Below are 24,650 nucleotides of genomic sequence, written 5' to 3' on the forward strand. Positions count from 1 at the left end.
AGTCATTGGGTACTGGAACAGGCTGCCCAGGGAGGTGGTCGAGTCGCCTTCCCTGGAGGTGTTTAAGGAACGGGTGGATGAAGTACTTAGGGACATGGTTTAGGGAGTGTTAGGAACGGTTGGACTCGATGATCCAATGGGTCCTTTCCAACCTTGTGTGATTCTGTGATTCTGTGATTCTGTGAGAACAGCAGCTGCTTTTTGACCAACTGTAGGCTAAGGTTAAGAAAACCTGAATCCCTAGGTCATATAAAGAAGAGGTTTGGACCTCGGTGTGGTGGCTGGAGCAGTCCCACTGAAGGCAGGGGACTGGCTGGAGACTCTGCAGCCACCGACGTGCCCTCCTGGATCTGCGGCTCCTGAGGGAGCAGCAGAAAGGAGTAAAGCCAAACCCTGCTCAGACACTTTCCTAGAGACATGGACATCACCATCATTGACAACAGCATCTCCTGGAGAGGTGCAGCTGTGAACCACGTTTGACAGCAACGGGACCAGCAGCATTTTAAAGCAGACCTTGTTTTCATTTGACCTTTTGGTGACTGTAACTGCTCGCATTCACACTTGTCGGGGAGAAAATAACCCAAAACGATAAAAATCTAGTGTTTAAAATGTAACTAAATGAACAGGAAAGATGACCAGCACCACCTATGGAAAGCCAGGGATATAACTCTCAGCTATGTAGACGTTCAGCTCAAAATCAATATTTCCTAAATGGCTTTGAACTTCTGCGGGATTTGTTCCTCCAGGGTAAACAGCACAAATACCCTATAAAAGTACGATTTGCATCACCAAGTGAAATACTCCAACAGGATTTACTTATTCCATTAGGCCATTCTCCCAAAGAAGCCCATGCTAGAACTTCTATTAGTTTTTGGAGAGGGGGAAGGAGATTGTCCTTAAGCCTAAATGTGAGTGGCTGATGGAAGTGGAGGCAAGACACGTACTTTTTCGGTTGAATTTGTACAAGCTGTGCAGCTATTGGAACAATGATCATAGAATCACAGAATTGCTAAAGTTGGAAAAGACTTCTAAGATCATCCAGTCCAACCATCAACACCACCATGCCTACTAGACCATGTCCTGAAGCACCGTATCTACAGGTTTTTTGAACAACTCCAGGGATGGTGACTCCATCACTTCCCTGGGCAGCCACTCCCACTGCTTCACCACCACCACCAGTAAAGAAAGTTTTCATAATATCCAGTCTAAACCTCCCCTGGTGCAGCTGGAGACCATTTCCTCTCATCCTATCACTTGTTACTTGGTTGAAGAGCCCAGCACCCACCTCGCTCCAGCCTCCTTTCAGGGAGTTGTAGACAGTGATGAGGTCTCCTCTCAGCCTCCTCTTCTCCAGGCTGAACAACCCCAGTTCCCTCAGCCACTCCTCGTCAGACCTGTGCTCCAGACCCCTCACCAGCCTCGCTGCCCTCCTCTGGACATGTTCCAGAAGAGCTAAGAAACAAATCAGGCTATGGAATGGGCCAGCAGCAGAGCACCAAACAGCAGAAAGGCTGCGGACCGGATGGGTCAGAGGGAATAACCTCAGCTCTTCCCTTGCTGCAGGAGTGGAAATGTACTGAGAGAGCAGGGGAGGGAATTCACATCGCACCTGCCTGAGTCTGGATTAACAGAGGATTTACAACGCAGGGGCGGCCAAGCCAGGAACCCCTCCTGACCAAAGGACTCACTGAAAGAATGAAAAGCAAAAGCAGAGGTGGCATTTGCTACGTTCCTGCCAAGTAACTGGAGAAACGCAGACACATTTTTCATTTCACTTACGAAATAAGAATCTAACTCTGTTTAGACAGCACAATGGGACTAAAGAGAAACCTGAGCAGTACTTTTTGAAGAGGAACTTGTCAAAATAGTAGCCGTGTTTCAAAGCCAGACAGTATTTACTTTCCACGCCATGCAAGAAAAATACAAGGGAGAGGGGTGGGTTCATTTTACACAGGCAGTTCTCACCAATTTCATTAAAAATCTCCTGCTTAAATGATCATTTGTCAGCGGGAAAAATAAACCCCTCCAGTTCTGGGTTTTGTGTGGGAGCCATTCCAACAAAAACTTGGTGCCAAAACCATCTCTGGAATAACCCCAACAGATTTCAGTCAATGACTACCGGCGCGGCAGTTAAAAACTGGCCTCATCCAGGCAAAATAATGCAGACTTTTTCCTTTCTCCAAGAAACCCCAGGCATGCAGAGCAGTTCGGTCTGGAACTGGGCAGAGAGGATGCTACAGGAGCTGCTCCCCCAGCTTTCAAACCACTCAGCGCTTCCTAGTGATGGAAAACGCAGCAGAGTTCCCCACAGCTTTGGTCCTGCTGAGCATCTTTAGCTGTAAGTATCTAACTGGCATCCAGGACACTTCACAGTCGTGCTTCTCCCTGGTACACGTGTAATGTTTTCAGGAAGGGCTGGCACTCAGCAGTGCAGACACCCCCAAAACAGGAGTGTCAGAGCCCCAGCGCAGCTCACCCTTGCTGGCCAGCATCCCACCCTGCTGGAAAGGGTCCTCGTTCACCTGGCCAACCGTTCCCAGGAGGAGCTGCTGATTCCCACCCCATTGCTGCATTAGAGACAGGCCAGCACACAGCAGAGGACTCTCCAAGGTGTTCTGGGGAACTAATGCCCTTAGGGGCATTTCCAGCCATCGAACAACCTGTTTGCGAGAGAGGTGAGCTCAAAAGACCTTCCTGGCAAATCACCTTGGACCTCTTTCCCTCTGAGAGCTGCAACCACTAACCTGGGTTTGATCAGCTGAAGTGAAGAACATCATGAGGTCCCTTGTGATCCCCCCCAAACTCGCAGAGCCTGGCAGCAAAAGCGCATGGCAGCTGCCAACAGGATCTCAATTTGTTGCTCTCGCCTTTTATCCACCCGTTATTCCCAAACTGGACCTCTCCCCTCACTGTCCCGGACAGCAGCAGCACTGCTGGGAACATCACCTGGCACAAATTCAGGGAGGATATATGGAGCAACACACAGTGTCACTGATCCAGGGACCCAGATTGAGAAGACTCACATCTCCCAGGAGCATATCTCGGGGTGCTGGTCACCCCTGCCCCATGTTGCTGCCTGGCTCCGGCCATCTAGAGGGATCTGCAGTCACAAACATCTCAACGTACATATTTCTCAGCTTCCAAAACTTCAGTCAAAGGAAACTTTCTTCAAGGAAAGTCCAGCCCAGCAAGTTCCTGAAGAAACCTCAACCATGTGATGGCTTCAAACCGAACTCCAAAGCCACAAACACAACAACTGTCGCAAGAGCCTGCCAAAGCACCAGACGCTGCTGCTGGAAAAACCGTTCTGCAGCCATGGGGTTTGGTTTGTGCTGCTTCTGAAGGGAAAGGAGGAGGGAGCAGGAGCTGTGGGTTCCGGCACCGCTTTTGCAAAAGGAAAAAAAAAAAGTAGGACAGAAGGACACCAACTTTATTTCAGTTCCTTAACAAAAGGTGTCAGAGAGTTTGCATGCAGTAGTTCCCCACTAACAGGAACCCGGAGCAGAGAACTGCAGCTGACCAGAGCTAAAGGAGGGGGTCTCTAGGAGTAACACACATTCCCACCAGCAGCTTCACCTTCTATTCTTGACAGAGCCAGAGGCAGCTGCAAAGATCCCAAGGGAGCCAGCTGCCGTGCACCAGCCCCAGCGTCAGCAGCCCCACGCCCCGGCTTTGCCAGGAGACAGTGGCACAAAGTGCTCCAGCCCCAGCATCTCCTGGCCAGTCATCAAAACGCTGCCTGAGCATCACCACCTCACCAAACACTTGGTCTTTCTGAGCAAGGAGAGGAGGATCAAGAGGGATTTGTGAAAACGAGGAGCTCTGGCACTCCAGTCACCCAGGGTATAGCTTTAACAAAACTGGAGATGTGCAAAGAGTCAACATATGAATCATGCTCAAATAACACTGCAGGGGAGGGGGCAGCTCTGGTGTCCTTGGCGTGGGAGGCTGAGGCTTGGGGACCAGTCTGAGGCTTCGGAGGACAGCGGGGACCGTGTCTGTGAGAACAAGCGCTGGTAAGCAGTACTGACCTGGGTAAAGATCTTTCTCAATAAGCTTCATCTGGAGATGGAAGATCTGCTCCTGGAGTTTACAAATGGTGTGTTTCATTTTCTCCCGTCTCGTCACCATGTAACAGAGATTTCTAACCTACAGAAACACAAGAAAGAGCGTCTGGTTTAGGCAGGATCCAAGTGGGTACCCTCAAGCTGTGTTGCTCCTTCTGCCACTCGGGGAAATCCCCACACCCTGGGATACGGTCCTCTTCATCTCACCATCATCCACGCTGAACTAAAACTCCTTTCAAGGCTCTTTGGATGCACCAGGACTGTAACATCTCCCATCAAAGGCATGAATGCACAAGCAGGGTTTGCACTTCAGCATCTGTGCTTTCAAGGGCAGAAATTCAGCCCAAACAACACAGCACCCAGGGAGTCGAACGGGCTGAGCATGCTGCTAATCTGCTCCGAGTCAGGATTAACTCTCAGCACTTGTTGCAGCACATACTTTAACGTCGCTGTTGATCCACATCAGCAAACAAAGTGACCAAGACCCACAAAATGAGAACAGAGCCAGGAGAAACAGGTTAATTACTCCATGATCTTACCCAGGTACGGCAATGCTGCAGAGACACAGGAAATAAAAGCAGCCTGTGTCCTGTGTGCAGGATTTGGGAAGTCTTGGAAGGGAAAATGCTGTAGAAGGAGCTTTGTAATATAGTTATGAAGAGGTGCACAGAGCCCCGAGCCACCTGAGCACCACGCTGCGCCCTCAGCCCAACAGCTGCATCACACGTGTGCCTCGTTCACACCTGACATAGAAACGTGCACAAAGAAATGCCAAACGCTAAGAGGTACTTTGGTGCCCTGGGTCAACAGGCCAGTTCTCGTCCACAAATTGCTCCTTTTGCAGGGAGAAAGAGACCCTCTTCCTGCAGCTGGTGCAGGGAAAAGGCACAGCTGGGATGGAGCTGCAGGTATGAGGCTACAAATCTGCTGAACATCAGAGCTCTACAAAACTGCGTGCTGCCCTAAAGCAAATGCCAGGACAGAGCACAGAGAGTACAGCACAATACCCAGGTGGTGCTGGCCCAGCTCAGTAGCCACCAAATGACAGAAGCATTGAAAGAAATCTTAGAGATCACCCAATTTCAATCCCCTTGTCATGGGCAGGGACACCTCCCACTGGATCAGGGGCTCCAAGCCCCATCCAACCTGGCCTGGAACCCCTCCAGGGATGGGGCAGCCACCACTGCTCGGGGCAAACTGGGCCGGTGGCTTGCCACTCTCACAGGAAAATACTTCTTCCTGATATCTGATCTAAATCTCCCCTCTTTCAGCTGAAAAACATCGCACCTCATCCTGTCCCTGCTCCCCCTGCTCAAGAGCCCCTCCCCAGCTTTCCTGGAGCCCCCTTCAGTACCGAAGGTTGCTCTGAGGTCTCCCCAGGCTGAACAATCCCAACTCTCTCAGCTTGTCCTCATACAGGAGGTGCTCCAGCCCTCAGATCATCCTCATGGCCTCCTCTGGACTCGCTCCAACGGATCCATGTTCCTCCTCAACCAGGCACCACGTACCGGTGCGATTCCCTGCCCCGTGTCTGGCCAGCATCCTCCCCTCTGCCTGGTTACTCACATTTGCCCCACATCCACCTGCAAATCACTGGTGCATTTTGTCCCGGTACAAGAAATCTTATGAACCGAGCAGGAAGCCCTAAACATGAGCAGCGGTTAAACTCTGCTTGTCACACAGAGTTGCTGAAAAACACCCCCAGCAGCCCCAGATGACAGAGCTCGTGTGTTGATACCCGCTGGCATCTTCCTTGTGATGAATTCCAGTGCTGTGCTTTTTGCCAGCCCCATGGCTGGAGAGCCGGGCTCCGTCACCATGGCTGCGGTGGGCATCGAGGCTTTCGGAGGAAACAGAGGATTTCGGCTGTGAAACAGAAAATGCTAATGGCAGCTAACAGGATTTGACAGCGATTACTCAGCTTCCTGACGCTCTGCAAGACCAGAACTGCCTGCAATGAGGTATGGAGGAGGTGGCCTGAATGAAGGCATGGCCAGGAACGTGTGTGGGTACATCCATGCTCACACGTGACCCTGATGTCTTCGATTCCTCCTGTCCTTGTCTTAAAATCCCCTTTGGTGGAAGAAGGCTGGGGTATTTCCAGGCTTGGGGGACTGTCCCTACATGGTTTTGTGCCTCTCACAGTCACAGAGCAAAGCAAGACCTTGTCCCACGCTCACCTAACGTTTGCCACCAAAGGCTGTGAAGGCAGGACAGCCCTGGCCATCCCCTAATGCCATCGGTCTTAGACTTATGAATATAGGAGGAAAAAGCAAAATGACAGTGGATAAAAGATGGCAGAGGGAAACGCCATCACCCCGGCTGCCCCCACATCGCCTGCTCTGCTGCTGTCTCCCCAACTCTTGGATCGAGATACCATTATCAGCCCCCAAATCACAAGTATTCCTGCCAGATTAATGGCTGAAACCACTAAAATAGCAACACGATGTCTCTCTGAAAGCCACCCCTCCAGGCTGCTCTTCTCCAGCCCCGATGTGATGTGATGCCTCGCTATTTGCAAGTGAAACGGGGCGGCTGCGAGCGGCGCTGATGGACAGGATCAGATACCTGGGAGTGCTGGCAGCACTGGGATTTAAACCCCTATCAACCATCTGAGCACTGGACTTTGATCCAGACAGTGTTTATTGTTCCTCCTCTTGGAAGAAGAGCAAACAAACATCTCTTCCAGGGCCCGGCAGTGGAACGCGTCAGGGAGTTGCTAAGCAGAGGCTGAACACCGATGGGAAATGACCCTACAAAGCCTGGAATTAACTGTGGAAAACAAGAAACCTGGTAAAACCCAGTTTTGACACAAAGAAATCAAAGAGAAGCTGCCGTGCTGCATCTTTGAACTAGGCAGCTCCTAAAAATCAAAGAGCAGTACCCAGAGATGCACAAGGGCTCCACCGCAGCTGGGAAAGTCAAGCTGGGAGCAAGTGGAAGCAGAGGGAGGTGGAGCTACCTGGTTTAGATTTGCAATATACAGAACCAGATGAAGGGAAAGAAGTGAATTGAACTTGCCCCCCTCGGAGCTGGCAGCTGCAGCCTGTTGCCTACAGTTTGGTGCTGGAGACACATTAATGGTGGCACCAGCCCATCCCAATGCATGGGAAGATGATGCAGCAAAGGCAGGAGCAAAGGAGGGAGGTCCTGTCAGGGTGACAACAATGATGTACGCAGGGATGAAGGCTGATTGGGCCACAGAAAAGAGATCGACAGCTTGAAATCCAATTGCTTTTACACAGGAGAAGGCTCTCAGGCTCTGAGATCCACATGGGGCAGTGCAGTAGGGACCAGGATGGGCCAGTCCAGAGCTAACACCCCACCTGGACATGAACATCCTCCCCACCTGCCCCAGCTTTCTTGCCATGGCTTCAATCACGCCGCAGACCCACAGAAGCTTGGAGTGAGGGTTCAGGGATACGCAGAAGCAACATTGCTGCAGGGGCAGCATCATCACCACCTTTGCCTCCCAGGAAGCAACACGTCCCCTGCAGCAGCCTCCAGCCTGGGCTCAGGGCACCACCTTCGCCAGGTCAAAGCAATGCTATTTTCCTTTCTTTCCTCCTTCCTTGCATTCTCCCAGCAACGCCCTGAGCCCTTCCATGGCTTTGCATGCTGGACGGGCTGTCAGGAGGAGATCCAAGCAGGGGCCATGGATTCACCTTAGCAGGAGCAGGAGAGGAGGAACCAGGTTCAAACCTCAGGTTTTAAGCACAAGACAGGCAGCTCTGCCCTGCCTGTCCCCAACCCACTGCTCCTCCAGGCTGTGCCCATGACCACCCCAAAACTGGCACTACCACAGCTATCCCCTCCCTGGCTCCTCTCTGGGATCTCACTCCAGGTGCTGCATTTCTCCTGTGCTTCTTCTCTTCACTGCTCCTTTGTCGCCCCTCCTCCTTTCCAGCCTGCCTCTGCCCCATCCCTGCTCCTGCCTGTTCCCTCTCTCCGTGTAGCCATGACAGCCAAATCCCAGGCAGGCGGTACGGCTCCGGCACCGCTTTGGTCCCGCTGCTCTGCCCCAGAAAGCTGCCACAGAGGCAGCTTCTCCCTTCCTCGTGCCAGGACGACCCAGACTGCGGGGAGCTGCGGGCGCCTGCATCCTGTCTGCAGCCTCCGTGCCGGCGGCTCCCGGAGGAGCCGACCCACTTCTGGCTGCGGCAGGGCAGGGAATGCCCAATCCCGCTGGCCCTACAGCTCATCCTGCCATTCACCAGTCTTTCATGTTTAATATAAGCAAATACCAAATCGTTGCCGTGCCGTGCTGCTGGGAAGCACCTAAGGGGCAGCACAGGATAATTTTGTGGTTTGAGACTATCAAGAGCTCAGTGGAGCAGCAGCATCTAACTCCTGTCCACTCGGCCTCACCAATGCACCCCTCCCTGCAGACACACGCCCTTCTGAACCCACGGCGGAAACCACCACTAACTTATTCCTCAGCATCACTGTTGCTGGCAGTGATGACAAAGGGATGATGAGCGCAGTTATACCTCTGAATAACGCTTTAGGTGAAAGGACTCAGCTGTTAGGGGAGTCAAACTGAGTCACCAGGGAACAGCGCTCATTCTGTCTATAGGCACCAGCACACATCAAAGCAGCCCTGACGGACCATACGGGTGTAACACTGAGGGAAAAGCTGTACTCACCCTCTCCAGGTCTTGCCTGAGGTGCATGAAAAGCTTTAAGCGTCGATAGAGAACATCCTGTTCTTGCTGGGCCAAGTTGTCTACTTCATCTGTTTTTGGTGTCAGCAGCGGTTTGTTGCAATTTGCTTTCCTCTTCAGCTTCCAGTACTGGTAGACAAAATCCACAAGTGATTCACTTAAGTCAAGGTTCTCTGCCACCTCCGAAGGCTTCACGAGTTCATAGAAGTCCTCCTCCAGCTGCTGGAGCTTCTGCTTCCGCAGCGTGACCTTCTCCAAGTCCAGCTGGGCTTGGTCAGGCTCTGTCCGTGTCTCCTCGGGCAACTTGGTGGCACCGGTGCTGTGCTCAAGGCAGAAGGACTTGAACTTCACTTCGTCGTTGTCTGCTAGAATAGTCCGCATGTCCAGGTTGTGGTCAAAGGCGCAGGTGACGTGGAAAGCAGTGACACAGGCAGGCATGGAGCACTGTGGGGAGAAGGACAGGGCAAAGCACCATCGGTGAGGGGGACGTTTACCCACACAACATGACCACGCGGCTCGAGCCCGGCTTACTATAATAGAACTGTGGCACCTATCTGAGTAACAACACCTACCACAGCGGTGGATGCTCCACTACAGGTAAGCCTTACGGAGGAAGACTTGTATTGCCCAAGTCCTACACACCCATGACCCAGACACTCAAGCAGAGGAAACCCAGGCTTCACTAGGCATCACCTTACCTGCTTTAATCCTTCTCTGACAGGCCCTGCTCATCTTTCACCTACCATAAGGAGGACCTTCCAATGGTTCTTCCAACAAGACATGTCAACACCCAGAGACAACAGCATGGGTCAATGGGAAGCTAAAAGACTGTCAACAGGTTTTCCCTGATGGGGAAATTTTCACATGGGCTTGTTGAGCCTGGAGAAGAAAGGCTGCAAGGAGACCTTAGAGCAGCTTCCAGTACTGAAAGGGGCTCCAGGAAAGCTGGGGAGGGACTCTTGATCAGGGAGTGCAGGGATAGGACGAGGGGGAACGGTTTTCAGCTAAAAGAGGGGAGATTGAGAGGAGATCTTAAGGAGAAATGTTTTCCTGTGAGGGTGGGGAGGCCCTGGAACAGAGGCCCAGAGAAGAGGTGGCTGCCCCATCCCTGGAGGTGTCCAAGGCCAGGTTGGATGGGGCTTGGAGCAACCTAAGCCAGTGGGATGGGGTGGAACTGGATGGGCTTTGAGGTCCCTTTCAACCCAAACCATTCTATGATCTGTATTTCCTCCTTAAACTACTCTGCTCTTTCACCACATCTAAAGCTAATACACCATTTTTATTGAGAGCTTACAGAACATCTCAAGATTTACGAGTGAATGTCATATCTCAGAAGCAGCCAACGCTCCTGGAGCACGATGCCTTTCTCCTTTGGAAATCACAGCCTCTAATTAGCTCCATTTAAAAAGGGCAAAAAAGGCAACTCAGCATATACAGAGGAAAACATAATGAAATTAACTTTTTAGTACTGGTACAGTGGCTAGACTGTTGTCAAACTTGTATCAGGTTAATTTTTTAACAATTTTTCTAATTTAAATTACTTTGGACCCCAGAGGCAACAAACCTCAGCCTGGTCTCCTACAGAGGAACCCCTCCCCAGCCCGTGCTGTGCCCGTGTCCACATTAGCACCTTCTCCTCCTATACTCATTAACTGTTTTTAAATGGCTCAGAGTGTCAGGTAATTATTTTAACCATAACCCATAAGAAATCAGTCTATTCCAGCTGCTAATGACCAGTTAAACTGCAATAATGAGACATTTAACATGAGCTATTACTGTAGGCACCATATTTCAGCGTTTATAGAAGAATTGTTCTTGCGGGGGATGAAGATGCAGTTGTGGCCTGAGGGACCACGCGGAGGCATGTCAGATTTCCTGGACGTTGATGACAAATCACTTGGGATGCTCTAGAGGTTTAATGGGGTTTCTCTGCACTTCAATTCCCCAAAAGAAAAAATATAAGTTTTATAGCTTTTTATCTTCATCTCATCAGCCTTAAATTCCGGCTCAGCCGCCCAGCGTGTGAACTTTTGACATCGCTGCTTTTAGATATTTTCCCTCCACTTTGTTTATGAATCTGCCGGTGCTCATGAAAGCGAGAGACTCGCGCGGCTGCCAGAACCAAGAAAAGCGCAGACAAGTAGTGTCCAAGTCCTCCACTTCCAGGACTCTCCAGGCCCTGCTCCAAAGCCTCTGAAATCAGTGGGAAGAGCTGGATGCAGCCCGGCCATGGCCATGCCCCAAGCTGTACCAGCACGGCTCCTGCAGGCACCAAATGCTCGATTAATTCCTACCCCCCACTTCTCTTGTTTAAATATATCCGTTTGGTCCCAATTTTAACCTGAAATTACTTGTGATAATAGCCAACTGTGTGCAAAAACCAGTTCCTTCTGCTATGCTGCCAGCACTTGCACGGAGCCCGGCATCACCTGGGACCCGTCTGTGCTCCCCACCCCAGTGCACCCATCACAGCCTCCCACGAGGCTGAAGCACTGCCTTCACGCTGGAGCATTTACTTTTGGCAATGAAGGAGGACAGAGAGAACCCTGCCTGACCTGCAGCACCCAAATTTATTCAGCGCAGTCAGGACTTTCAAAGTGCTGCTGCTCGCTCCTGCAGCTACAGGGTGAGCACTGATACAAGAAGGAGACGCAACGCCCTTTGATGGAGTCACTCTTCCTCACTTGAACGGCACTTTCAGGTTGGAAGCTTTTGCCAGCTTCAAGTTCCCATGACTGAGCTTTCTTGTCCCGCAGCCAAGATGGTAATGCATGGAGCCATGAGCTCCTGACGTCCTCCTGATGTACTTCTGAGGTATTCCTGATGTACTCCTGATATATTCCATCCTGGCTGTTTTGGTGTAACAGCCAAGAGTGCTTCAAACCACAGCATCCCTTTGAGCTGCTATGCACATAAAAATCTACAGTAGAGGATGAGAACTTATCGCTGTCAGTGAACCATGTGAGCTAAGGAAAGCCACACAGTGACGTCCCCTCCTTCCCTTTTCTGTCACCGGTGCTAATAACGGTATTAGCAAAACGGCTGTGGTTTCTGCCAGGATAATATCCTGCTAACAGGAATGACCATCACTCTACCTTAGGAATAAAGCAAACAGAATAACACCCATCCTGGATCTCTCCTCCGACAGATGGCAAAGCAGCACTTGGCAGAAACTGTGCCCAAAATGCAAACAGAAAACAATTAGGCAGCTCAGCTGACAGGGCAACAAAGAAGGTACCTGGTCAGCCGCGGCTACCCAAGGACCTTGCACAAACAGACAATGAAAACATATTGATCGAGCCCGGAACGGTGCTGGAACGAAGCTGCTCTTTGCAAGAGGGAGGGATCAGCCATGCAGAAAAAAACAAGCTGAGAGGACCGGGGCGGTCCCCAAGTCTGCTTCATTATCCATCGCGCTTCGTTGTCTCACAGCACCTTTCCTTCAAGGACTTCAGCATACTTTGCTTATCCAGGCAAATCCATCCCCAAACAGAATTCCGAGAAGGTGAAAACTGCATGATAGATTAACACGGGGTGTTAATCAGCCCTCAGACCACTCTTAGAAGAAACAGAGGGATGATTTTATTTGTCAAGCAGTTTACCAGGTGACAGGGGTGCTGCAGTTTGGGGCCAGAGGGGAAGGAAACGGCTCCTCCAACAGAACTGTGAGGAGAACTCAGGAAGGAAAAATTAATTACCGGTGCTGAACTGCAGCCAAGCCATCAGCCACAACACTTCTGCATCCTTGCAAAAGCTAACATGTGATTTTCAGAGACCACAGATGGTCTGGATCCTGGTAGCGCTTCTCAGCCGCGATAGGTGATTTCAGCGTCGCACACATCCTCGGAGGATGCGGGGCTGAGGCAGAGGATGGCATGGAGGCTGCACGGTGCACACACACTGCTCTTCCCCCCATGTCAAGCCCATGTTTTCAGAGCTACAGGCACAATCGGACAACTGGTCTGTGAACCATCACACCAGTTATCCCAGTGGATGGAGACCAGCGACACAAGGGGAACCGGCAGCAGCGGGCAGAGGAGCAATAATGAACGAGCGAGTGGTGGAGGACATTTCCCAGGGCTTTTTCTCCAAAAACAACAAAAAGAAAGCTGGAAGATGATGAAAGCAAAGATCATGCCCTCTAGAGAAGCCTGCCAGCACCAAGCAGAGACCTGGCATTTTGCGCAGCATTGAAAGGCCTTCGTGAGCTCTTCCAGTTGCTCTCAGAAGCGAGGAGAGGGTTGCTGAGGAGCGAGCTGGGTCCCAGGCAAGCCTAGCAGGGACTCGGGCTGTGCTGGAGTCCAGCTCTTGGCACTTTTCTTTTCCATCTCAGCAATGCAAATGAGATAATTCCTGCTGGATACTAAGCTCTCTTTGGCATCTCCTAATGTCTGACCACAAGAACCACCACGAAGTCATGACTTTCCCTTAGTGGGAGCTCGGGAAAGCGTGCCGCCAGGGCTCCATCCCTGCCCAGTGTCCGGGAGCTCTGGGTCAACTATGGCCACGCTGAGTTACACGGGGTTCACAGCTCCCTTCCAGAAAGGCAAAGGAAGTAACTACATGCAAGCAGCAAGGTCAGAGGCGCAGAGAGGGGTGGGGAGCAATTCCTCAGGCTTCCTTGGGTTTGTTTCCCTTTTGGTGGTCAAATTCACACGAGGAAAAACCCCTCGATGCACAGAGGTGCCTATGGAAAAACACTTCACACCAGTCTCTGCAAATGTGGTCGAGGTGGGTGTTTCCTTAAGATGCAGCGCTGCTGCTGAGCATCCCTGTGTTCCTCTGGGATGACTGTCTCCCCCTCCTCCAGCTTGCCTTCTGGATTTCCTCTCCCATTTCGGCAAAGCCCAGCTCCAACCAGCCACTCGGAACTCCCCCTCCTGGAAGCAGCATCCCTCCTTCCCCAGCCCTGCCCCACCTGGAGCACCTGATTCTCGCTGCCAAGAATAAAAGTGCAGTGCTTTAACAGAAAACAACCTTCTCCTTTCAGAGCTGGGTCATAAATCCGAAATGCTGACAAAGGTAGTTAAGATTACACCTGTATAAACAGGCAGTAATCAAAAATATGCTCCATAAACATAAGCTTTCAAAACCGAGCTCTGCACTGCTGATGAGTACCGAGCATGTTTATTTATCTAGGGATGAACCTGCCGATTTACCCCACGAATCCTTAAATAAAGACACTGCCTGCTTTTTTTTTTTTCCCCTTTCTCCCCCCCTTCCTTGAAGCAAAACCATCCCAAGCATTCTAGGGTGGCCTCAGCAAACGCTGTGGTGACAATCTCGTGGAGACTTATAAACTATGAGCTGCCGCGCAGGAGACAATAAAGCTCCTGTTCCATCTCAGGTGACCTTTAATACAAATCCATTCAGTCCCAGGGATCTCACAGCTCCCGTGCCTTGCCAGCGCTAAGAGGATGAAGCCTCAGAGAAGCTGAATTCTTTTTGATGCTGCCAAGCCTGTTTGCCTCCTTCCCTGCCCTTCCGTTCTTTGAAAGCAGTTGCTGTTATGACACAGTATCTCCATCTGGCAGGGTGAATAAGCAGATCCACCCAGAGCCATCAAAAAGAAGTGAGTCAACGTTTGAGATTTAAAGAAGTATTGTGAGTTTTCATTTCAAGCTAAGGGGATTGCTTTCAAATAGCTCCCTTTAAAGTATTAAACCCAAGGCAGTGGCACAAACACAGTGGAGCCTGTAGAGCTCCTATTCCTATCACCTTTCTGCAACCAGTCAGCTACTTCTGGTCCCCACTGCCTACGCTGACCTCTGAGGTGCAGCTCCCGTTGCTGTACAAGAGCTGATCAGTCAGGACTGGTACACAGCCAAAACTTACTCCTACTTTTTCAAAGCTTAATGGCTATTCCACCCACCCCTGCATGCCAAGACTGCTTCCATAGCAGATCTGCCAACAAAAGCAGAGCAGCAGATCCCTCAGCCTGTCCCCAGGGACCACTGGGACATGACACTGGCTGAGCAGGGGGAAGCAGAGGGAATCACAGGATGCAGATCCCCAGTAACGTTCCCTAGATGGTCTCACACTATGTTTTGGATGGGAGCTTCTGCTCTTCGCTCCCGAAGAAGAGAGATCACAGCCTGGGAAGCTCTGTCCCACTTCTGTAATAAGAAAGCCCACAGTGTCCTGCTTTTGGTCTGAAATGAGAACATCTTGCCCCCTCAATAACATGCTGCTGCGGGGAGAGAAGGCAATCAGATGTCTGCAGTGGTTTGCTCAGGTGTTGAGAAAATGTGGGAACATAAAATATGGTAAATAGTCTACTTTGCAAGCCAGCAGGCGAGTGAGGGCTACCTAATCCTTGGGTTCCCTGACATACCTTCAACAGCAAAGCTTCTCAGCCAAATCCCACTGCTTTGTGAAATATTTGGGCTCTGTATCTCACTTTTCCGGCAGCTATGCCAAGCCTTTCTGCTGGAGGTTTCCGATTTCAAACAAAGGTCATTTGCAGTCCCAGTAATTAGTGTCACTACAGCAACATCACTATGTTATGCAAAGAAAGTTAATCTAGATTCCTAGCACTCAATACATGAAACGATTGCAAACAACATCTGATGATGTCTGATGGGTGCTCACACTCCCAGTTGTTAGGTCTACTCAGAGCGGGAATAAGACTCAGCCAGATCGCATCCCCCAGCAGCTTGAGAATCTCTGGTGGCTACTACAGGCACAACCCTGGAGGTCTAAGTTTCCTCAGTGCCAAGTCACGTACCTGAATACATGTCCCAGTACACTCCTTGCAGAGGCTGCAAGACAAAGCCCATCTGCTTGCTGGGATATGTGAGATCTTCGTAATGGGTTCCATTTTTTCAGGACATCCAATGCTAACCTGGTCATGAAATAAAAGAGAAGTTATAAATCCTGGTTTCTATCCCAAATCTCCTACAGGGGGATATCTGTGGCAGCCCCGGATGAGGGATGGATTTTTTATTTGTTGTTTTTTCAGGGTCACTTGTAATTTGAAAAGAAAACCCTGAGCCCCAAAACCCAGAAACAAATGTGTATGAAATGGAAGGAAAAATTTATGTCGGTATATGCTCTGAACTAGCGCCTCATCTGGGTACTGCTTTGTATCTCAAATGTGCACGTGAACTTGGCTTTTACTCTGCCCAGGCAGATCCTGTGACTGTCCCCACCTCTGCATCCCCGAATGCCACCTCTGTGTCCTCCTTTAACAGGGTGCCGCGTGGCTGCTAATTAAATACAGCCCAAGGACCCACTTCAGCACAGCTCGATGAGCCAAACTGGACTCGCATTTAGACCATTAATTAACATCCTGGGCTCAGACCACCCACGTGTTAAAAGGAGGTTGGAAAACATCTTACTTCAGGTATCCATAAGGCACAGCTAACGTGGACCCATTTCGTCCCGCTCCGGGTGGGCTTCAGCGCTCCCCCTCTCTTCGGGCACAGTAGACACTTTGGCTGAACCCCGAGGGCGCAGGTCCGGCACAGCCAGCTCCCGATGGGGACCTTCAGGATGCCGTAGCACGCCTGCGCACACACAAAGGAGGTGAGTTAGTCCCAGCAGCCTGGGAGAGCATCCTCCGGGTCCTCCTCCTTCTCTTGCACCTTTTTCATTCCTGCTGCTTAGTGCCACCACATCTGGGCATCCTAAGAATAAACAGCAGATGCAAAGCAGCTTCACAGTTGCAGACAGCAAGGTTAGGTTCTTTCTTCTTCGCTCCCTTCCCTATTTTCACATGGATACTCATGCCAGATCAGTTATGTCCTGATTAAAATTTTATTTAATTAAAAAAGCTAAGTATACAAATACGCTGTTTATCGTGCCGAGCATCCATCCAGCTCCAGACTGGGAGTTAGGGGGCAAGCAGGCTGCTCCATCAGATCCCCATCACCAGCAGCTCTGTGGTGTGCCGCTGATCTCCCTGTTTCTCAACAGCTACCAGGCTCACGACCACTTGGAGGTGTAAGAAAAGCCACGCGAACAAAACCTCTGAGGTAGCTGAAGGTGAAAAGCCACAACCCCGAGATTGAGAGAGATGGCCATAGGGGTTACAGAGCCAGCACAGCCTGAAGGGGAAGCGAAAATAACTACAGAAAGATAAAAAGGGGAAACTGATAGTCATGAACATAACCCAGAAGGGAGAGACCATAAAGGATGATAAATCTAAAGGATGATAAATCCAAAGGAGGCAAGGCCAAGTCTACAGCCAAGAGAGCAAGAACTAAAGGACCTGCGCTGCCCGTGGAGCTCCCGACCTGCTGCAATAGCACAGGATGCAGCCAAGCCAAGGCACTTCATAAATATTTCTTTTCCGTACTTGGGGACAAGCCAAACGATAAGCCATATCACATAATGATGATGATAAAATACTTTCTACCTCACCCATAACTTATGACTGTATTAAACAGCTTCTGCTAAAACTAGACAGTTTTTGACCAGCAGGTCCTGATAACTTGCACTTAAAAGAGTTCCAAGTGGCAGACAACCGCCTTGGGCGCTAACGTGGGTCTGTGTCATTATTTTAAGTGAGGCAATGTAATTAATTCTGGATCTGGCTGCTCTGACGTCCCTCCAGAAGGCTAACGGGCACGCTGATAAGGATCCCCAGCGCTGTTGGCTGTAAATTCATCCCCGGCATTTGTCAGCTCCACTTCTTGACATTTACCCCACACCTGTGCTGGTGCTGCAGGTCACTGTCACTGCAATGACAGTGCTGCGCGGGGGGCACGCAGAGATGCACAAGTGTGGGAAAAGCGTATCCTCAGTCTTTAATGGGCAAGAACAGACTTTATAACATGACTTTAGCTTGTCCCAAAGCACAAATTGACTCTGACAGTGATTTCCAAGGGGAAAAAGCCACTCCGTGAACAGATTACTGGGATAACAAGGAATTAAGGGAGGTAATATTATTGCTGTGAGTCTACATGGTTCAGAAAGACTTAACCGTGTGTTTCACAGTGCCTCCAAATCTGACCGATAAATCATTACTGTAAGAGAGTTTATAAAAAATGTGATTTAGTACCAGACAAAATCAGCCTGGAATGTGCTACCAGGAGAATAAACTAGCAGATTCATTTCAAATTTCACGGGAAACCAGGAGTTATGACCAGGTGAGCATCTCCAGCACTCTCGGCTCTCAGTTATTTATTCCTAGAGGGTTTAGAGCAGCTGGAGGGGCAATTCTGCACCTAGGAGCAAACACTAAAGGGCCACTGTCCCAGACAAGGAGGGGCTTTGGAAAGAGGATGGGTTATCAGCTAAACATGCTCTCCTGTCCAGCACCAGCCAGAAGATGCTCTGCGAACACAGAGCTCAGTAGGAGCAGAGCAGCTATTTTTATCACTTTGCCTGTCATGGGCTCAACATCCCCAAAAAGGGGACACCAAAAAATCCAGGGAGCTGAGCCACAGAAAAGCTTGGTGTGGTCCATGTAACAGAGGGAGGGCGTGGACATGGCCCCACGCCAGGGAATGGGAATTTGGTACTGATGGAAGCAAGGCACAGTGGCTGGAAGCTGAAGATGCACTAAGCAGAAGAGCAACGTTGCCACCACGAGAGCGATGAGCCACAGCGATTTAGCAGCAGGGGGGGAGGATTCCTCCTCACTGAAAATCCTAAAAGGAAGATTGCATGTGTCCTCTGAAAGCTACACTTCATAGGAATTAATTAATAGCATGCCTCACGGCTTGTGTTATGCAGATGAGATGATTACAATGATCGCTTCTGGCACATAACCCATCAATGTGTGTCTGAGCACAACCCTTCCTCTGCCCCTTCCCAATGGGAAGCAGGAGGATGAGGCATCGCCCTGGCCACGTTCCCTGGGACCCAAGCTCCCCTCCTGGCTGAATACATGAAGCCCATGGCATTGTCACCCAGAAAAGCACCGTCCCCATCAGGTTGTGGATATGGTAAAGGCACGGGGCAGGTTAAGAACCATGATTCTTCACAATGAGGGCGATGAGATAATGGCCCATGTTGCCCAGAGCAGTGGTGGCTGCCCCATACTTAGAGGGGTTCGAGACCAGGTTGGATGGGGCTCGGAGAAACCTGATCCAGTGGGAGGTGTCCCTGCCCATGGCAGGGGGTGGACGGGCTTTAAGGTCCCTTCTAACCTAAATCATTCTGTGATTCTATGATACTATGCCATATAACACCTCCAGCTGTGGCTCTGGACTTATGGCTTAGGGTGTAAATCGACGCAGAGATTAAACCACAGGCAGCTTACGGTCCAGCATAGAATTTAGGGCTGGATTCTGCTCCCTGAAAACAATAGGAAACTTCCCATTTCTTTCAACAGCCTTGAAATCCAGCCAGCTGTGTCTCCTTCTGTGCCACCACCCTGCTCCCGGCACCGTGGCTGTTGCCAACAGCGGAGCCCATGGGGTACCACGGCCCATGCTCCGACGGGAACCCTGCGCAAGCTGCCTGCCTGCCCTGGAACCCCTGCACGCACCAGCTCACAGCCCGGCATTGCCACTTGGGCTTGTTAAAAAAAAATACAACACAACCTTCCTCCCTCCCCCCATCCCATCCCATCCCATCCCTGAATCGTCCTGGTATTTTGCGGAATCTGAATCACTGATGGCAACCATTCAAAACACCCACCTCCCGCAACTATACATATCTCCAACGCTCACCCACCTCCAGGAAGCGCTGATGGAAAAGCTGCCCAAAAGATGAGCAAATGGATCTCTTCAGAGGGAAAAAAACCAAAGCCCCTTCACATAGCCCAGGAGCTGCCACCAGCAACCCAACACCACACAGCACCTCCCCTTGAAGCACGACCAGCAAAACCTGCCTGGAGCCACACAGGATACAGGGAGACTCTTGCCCAACTGTCTTCTCCTTGTCAAGGTTTTCCCAAGCACAGGAGCCCACAGATCCCAGCAAGGGCTTGAAGCATTTGCATTCAATTCTAAGAATAAAATCATTTTCCTCCAGGCAGTAAAATAAAGCGAAATCCTACACTCGTACAGCAGGGAAGCTGGGACAGAAACCCTGCGATGTGAGACAGCACTAGTGGAGCTGGAAGGTCCTCCTACCCCCAGTATAATGCTGTGGAGGAGGCTGAAGGTCTGGGCAAGCCCATCCCTCCGGCCAGTGCAGGGCTGCAGACCCACATCCCTCTCAGCCAGTCCCACACGTGGTGCCGCTCACCCCTGGGTGCTTAAGGTCCCACAGCTGCAGTTTCATAAAGAAAGATGGGGTAAAAAAAGAAGAATAATGGAAGAAGAGGCATAACATATCACAGAGACCAGAGAACAAGGAGGAGGGGGCAAAGCAAGCTTGCACGAAGCAGATTTCAACCTCTGGCTGATTATTTCTGAGGGCCCTTGTGAAAGGTTGGGGCGAAAAAGGTAAGAAAAGCAAGTGTGCATTCTGCCCACTATCCAAGACCCCATTTGTGATCCTCGCTCAGCTGGACACGTGCTGGGAATCCATCAGAAGAAGAGCTCAGCAGGGGTCTACAGCAGCCCAGGGGAATGGTGGGATGGGAGGAACCCAGAGGAGGGTACCGGAACGTGAAGTGCCTAGAGCCAACCCCTGCTCTCTCTCCCCACGGCGGGGGGCTCACCTGGTGCACGCAGACGTTGCACTTGTCGCAGAACACCATCTCGTTGCCATCTTCTCCTTCTGGCGAGCGGCAGACGTCGCACACCACGTCCTCATCGTACTCAATGCCCAAGCCCTCCTCCGTTTCGATGGCGATGTTCATGTTCTCGTAGCACATGGTCTCCAGCTCCTCCAGCACTCGCTCCAGGGTGATCTCATCCAGCTCAGGCTTTTCTGCAAGGCACAAGGCAGAGGAGGACAGTGATGTGGCTCCAGGGCAGGAGTCCACCCGCCTTCGGGGAGCGTTTTGCAAAGGGCTGAACATTTTAAATTGCAACTCAAGAGGCAAATCCACGGCGGCGGTGAGAGCGGCGATTCAGAAAACGGCTGCTACGAACTCGGGATGCAGTTTATGTTTCATAGACAGTTACAAAACATTGCTGCTGGCTGAGAGGAAAGAAACCCATTCAGCTGAAGCAATGCGGATAATTAGGTCTGACAGTTTAAATGTTCAAGGAGACACATTTTGCAAAGATGCGTTCTGCAGTGAGGGCTCAGACAAGCTTTGGCAACATAAAGTCAATGCTTCAATTGTTAGGACTGAAAACTGACCCTTTTAAGGCCAATTAAACGGAACCGTAAAACTGATGCCAAAGGCTGAAATTGAGGAAAAAGGAGACTTTTTTTGCCTGTTGGGTTGAGTGGAACCAAAAGGTCAGACCCGGGGCGGGCTCAGATCTGCTTTGTTGTGTTTCATCCCCCTGTAGCAGGAACTTTAGTGGAAAGAAGTGGCAAAGGTGCTTTACCAAAGAGGCTTTTTCAGAGCAGCAACCTCCACCAGTGGGATACTCGACCACCCTCACAAAAGAGATGCTCTGCCAGGAGCTTGGCAGCACTAAAATCGTGCCACGCTGAGTGCTACTCCCAAAGCCGCTGCCTCTCACCCGCGCACCAGGATCGTGGTGCCACAAACGCAATGTGAAGTCGCTCCAGGTAAGGAAAAACAGAAGGAAAAAAAAATCTGTCAGCAGCGGCAGTGAGGTTCTCCACGAGGGGTATATATATATGATATATATATATATCTATATCTCAATCATATATATATATATATCATATATATATCATATATACCAACAGGATGCAATAAAATACATTTACTCTTCGAATTTCATTTGCATATACTAGCTGTGATGACAGCCAGGACGCTCCAGAAAGCCCCAGACAGCAGCGAAGCCTGACCCATGCTGCCACCCACCCTTCCTTGTTGCAAGTCAACAGGAGCAAATACATTGCTCATTTATGAGCAGAGAAGGGGAAAAAAAGCCTTAAGAAGTACTAACATGAAGCAGTTATTAATTCAGCGAGAAATTTGCCATCCTGGGAGTATCTCGAGCCAAAGGACCGAGCTCTGGGGCTGTGGGGTCCTGGGCAGCATTCCCAGCACCTCTGGATGGATGATGCCAGCAGCGGCTGCGCCTCCCCCTGATGGCCAGGGACCGGCTGAAAAAACTCTGTCAAGGGGGAAAGCAACCTGTAGGCGAGCTCGGCAAGCAAGCACACCATTGTCTGCCTTTTTAAGCTCTTCCCCAACGTTTCGCATTGGCATGGTTTCCCTTGGCTTGACAAGTCTCTGCAAACATCCAGCCTGGCATTTTACACGTCTGTGTCGAGTCTGAGATACCATCTAAGACAGACAACACTGTTCCCTATCACAGCCCTTTCAAGTGCTCGGGCTGCTGTGCCGCAACACGCCAAGGAACCTGACAATACCTGTTTTATTACCGAGCAGCCTCGGCGAAGGGTGCGGGATCTCTGTAGAGCCCTGGGCTGCTGGGGCTCAGCGATGCGAAGCACCCTGTGCTGGCACGGCGACCGGAGCTGGGATGGAGCCAGCGACTTGCACTTGGCATCATGCTGGTTGGATGCAACAAGGCAAGAAGAGGGTTAAAGACAAATCCAGGGCGCTATCCTGGCCTTAATGGTGGTCCTTTATAAACAAACCACCCGAGCTGCATTTCCTCCCTGGAGATGCGCACTTTATGCAAGCATCAGCCTGGAGAAGAGAAGGCTCAGAGGAGATCTTATAGTGACCTTCCAGTGCCTGAAGGGGCTACAAGAAAGCTGGAGAGGGGCTATTCGTAAAGGCTTGTGGGGAGAGGACCAGGGGGAACTGGTATAAACTGGAGAGGGGCAGATTTAGACTGGACATTAGGAAGAATTTCTTCACCATGAGAGTGGTGAGACACTGGCCCAGGCTGCCCAGGGAAGGTGCGGCTGCCCCATCCCTGGAGGGGTCCAAGGCCAGGTTGGATGGGCTTTGGGCAGCCTGAGCCAGTGGGAGGTGTCTCTGCCCATGGCAGAGGGTGGAACTGGATGATCTTTAGGGTCCCTTCCAACCCAAACTATTCTATGATTAAACAAGCTCAGTGAGAATCTGCTGCTCTCGGTCAATGTTTCAAGTCTACATCTAAAACTATGAACCTGGGCACCTGAGTGACAACCTGGAGTTACTCCCTTTCTCCAACATTTCAACTTTTGCTCTCTCTGCTCTTCTGGAAAGCAAAGTGATCTTTAAAGCATTCCTGGTGCTTCTTCCCATGCACCTCCTAGAGCCACTCTGTGCTCAGAGGAGAAGCTGGTGGTGGCAGGCAGCACGAAGAAGGAAAGGGAAGGAGGTTTCCACAGGAATCATGACCCTGACTGCCCGCGGGGCTGGGATCGCAGTGGCATCACCGGGATCGCACTGGCATCACCATCATGCAGCTCTCACCTCAAGTGGAGAGAACTGGCTTCCATCCCACCTCCCACATTTTCCATCCACAGCAACGTCCTGGCATCACCAGATTAACCGTGGGGAGAATGTCCCTGCCCACCCCCAAACCCCCCAGCAGGGTCTCCATATCAGCCCATGTGCAATACTACACCGTTACACTGACACATATAGATCTCTCCCTCCTTCCCTCCTGCACACGCACGCTCTCACACTCCATTTAGATGTAATTACATTAGGAATTCATTTGCCAAGCGCCATTCAGAATACCTCGGAGCTTATTGAATTGACAATTGCACTTGATGGGGATGAAGCGATTAATCGCTTATGAAACACTAAACAACGGGGCCTGGGGGTGAAGTGCTTTTTCCATTTGTGCTTCATTTATCTCTTTCTGCATCATATAAAGTTTGTGCTATTAAACTCCATTCATAAAATTGTCATCTTTTTGGCTGCAAAAACGCTATCTGTATTGATCATGGCCAGCTAAAGAGCAAAACCAAAATAATACCTCACCGAAACACTCCCTGTCACATACAAGTGACACTGTTATTGTCCCCAGGGAAGGAAAAGCAAAGACCCAGATACTAATCTTAGCTACAATGAATGAATCCAGCCACATTCAGAGAATAAGTCACACTTGAGAGCATCACTGGGACTGTGGGCTCTACCTGCGGACCAGGAGTTACCAGTTTACCTGGTTAAGGTTAAGGTTCTTGTATGAAAGGTAGGGAGAAAATGAAGCTTTTCTGAGCCTGTGTAGAGAAGACAACATAGCTGCAAACTTCTCCATAGTTTCTGTCTGGAGGGATACAGGCAAAAGTGAGAATGTGACCTCACACCAACATAATAAGCTGAGCCAAGGGAGGTTTAGATTGGATATTAGGAAAAATTTCTTTACTGGAAGAGTTAGCAAGCACGGGAACCAGCTACCCAGGGAAGCAGCTGAGCCGCCACCCCTGGAGGGATTTAAAAGACGTGTAGAAACAGTGCTGAGGGACACGGTTTAGTGGTGAACTTGGCAGTGTTAGGTTATGGTTGGACTTGATGATCTGAAAGGTCTTTTCTAACTTAAATGATTCTATGATTCTATAATCTCTATAAAACACTAATGCAGGAGTAAAAGGCTCCACACCACATCATCCCTTCCAGGAGGCCACCCACATCCTCTCTCCATTAACACTGAGAGTTAAGACACAACATGGTCTGGGAGAACCACCAGCCACATTCCTTTACAGGACGCCGCCGCTGTAATTATTTCTGTAATATCATAATTTACGTGGCATAAAGGAGCAATATTCTACTGCCAAATGAATTCTCAGCTACCCCTTATCATGGTGTGAGCGGACTCACTGCGTGGGGGGAAAAAAAAAAGAGCTGGAGAGCCACCTTTCAGAAAGTGGAGACCTATTTCTGCCTAAACTGTGCTCCACTAAAATCAATTTACTGAAACAATAAATCCTTTCACCTGTGGAGGATACTTGGTGATAAAACAGCTCATGAACAAACAGTCATCAGGACTGCAGGCTGTGCCGTTCGTCGATTCACAAGCTGTGAAGCTGGGAATCTATTTTTCAGTAAAAATAATACATTAACAAGCAAAATTATTGT

General features: G+C 50.4%; 2 protein-coding genes across 3 annotated transcripts in view; one reads left to right on the plus strand and one right to left on the minus strand.

Annotated features, from left to right (window-relative positions):
- The window catches only part of SKP1 (S-phase kinase associated protein 1), a 276,895-nt gene that overhangs the window by 78,355 nt on the left and 173,890 nt on the right, over window positions 1-24,650 (plus strand). The gene's annotated exons all lie outside the window — the stretch shown is intronic.
- JADE2 (jade family PHD finger 2) overlaps window positions 1-24,650 on the minus strand; it is an 81,967-nt gene that overhangs the window by 7,482 nt on the left and 49,835 nt on the right. For both annotated transcript variants that reach the window (XM_054079391.1, XM_054079390.1), the window contains exons 6-10: window positions 20,292-20,503; window positions 16,072-16,239; window positions 15,459-15,575; window positions 8,714-9,175; window positions 4,032-4,149 (exon numbers count right to left, since the gene is read on the minus strand). In XM_054079391.1, the coding sequence (XP_053935366.1) occupies window positions 4,032-4,149; window positions 8,714-9,175; window positions 15,459-15,575; window positions 16,072-16,239; window positions 20,292-20,503 (1,077 nt within the window). The remainder of the gene's footprint in view (window positions 1-4,031; window positions 4,150-8,713; window positions 9,176-15,458; window positions 15,576-16,071; window positions 16,240-20,291; window positions 20,504-24,650) is intronic.

The sequence above is a fragment of the Cuculus canorus genome, chromosome 14, assembly GCF_017976375.1.
Source record: "Cuculus canorus isolate bCucCan1 chromosome 14, bCucCan1.pri, whole genome shotgun sequence".
In the NCBI taxonomy this organism is placed as follows: Eukaryota; Metazoa; Chordata; class Aves; order Cuculiformes; family Cuculidae; genus Cuculus; species Cuculus canorus.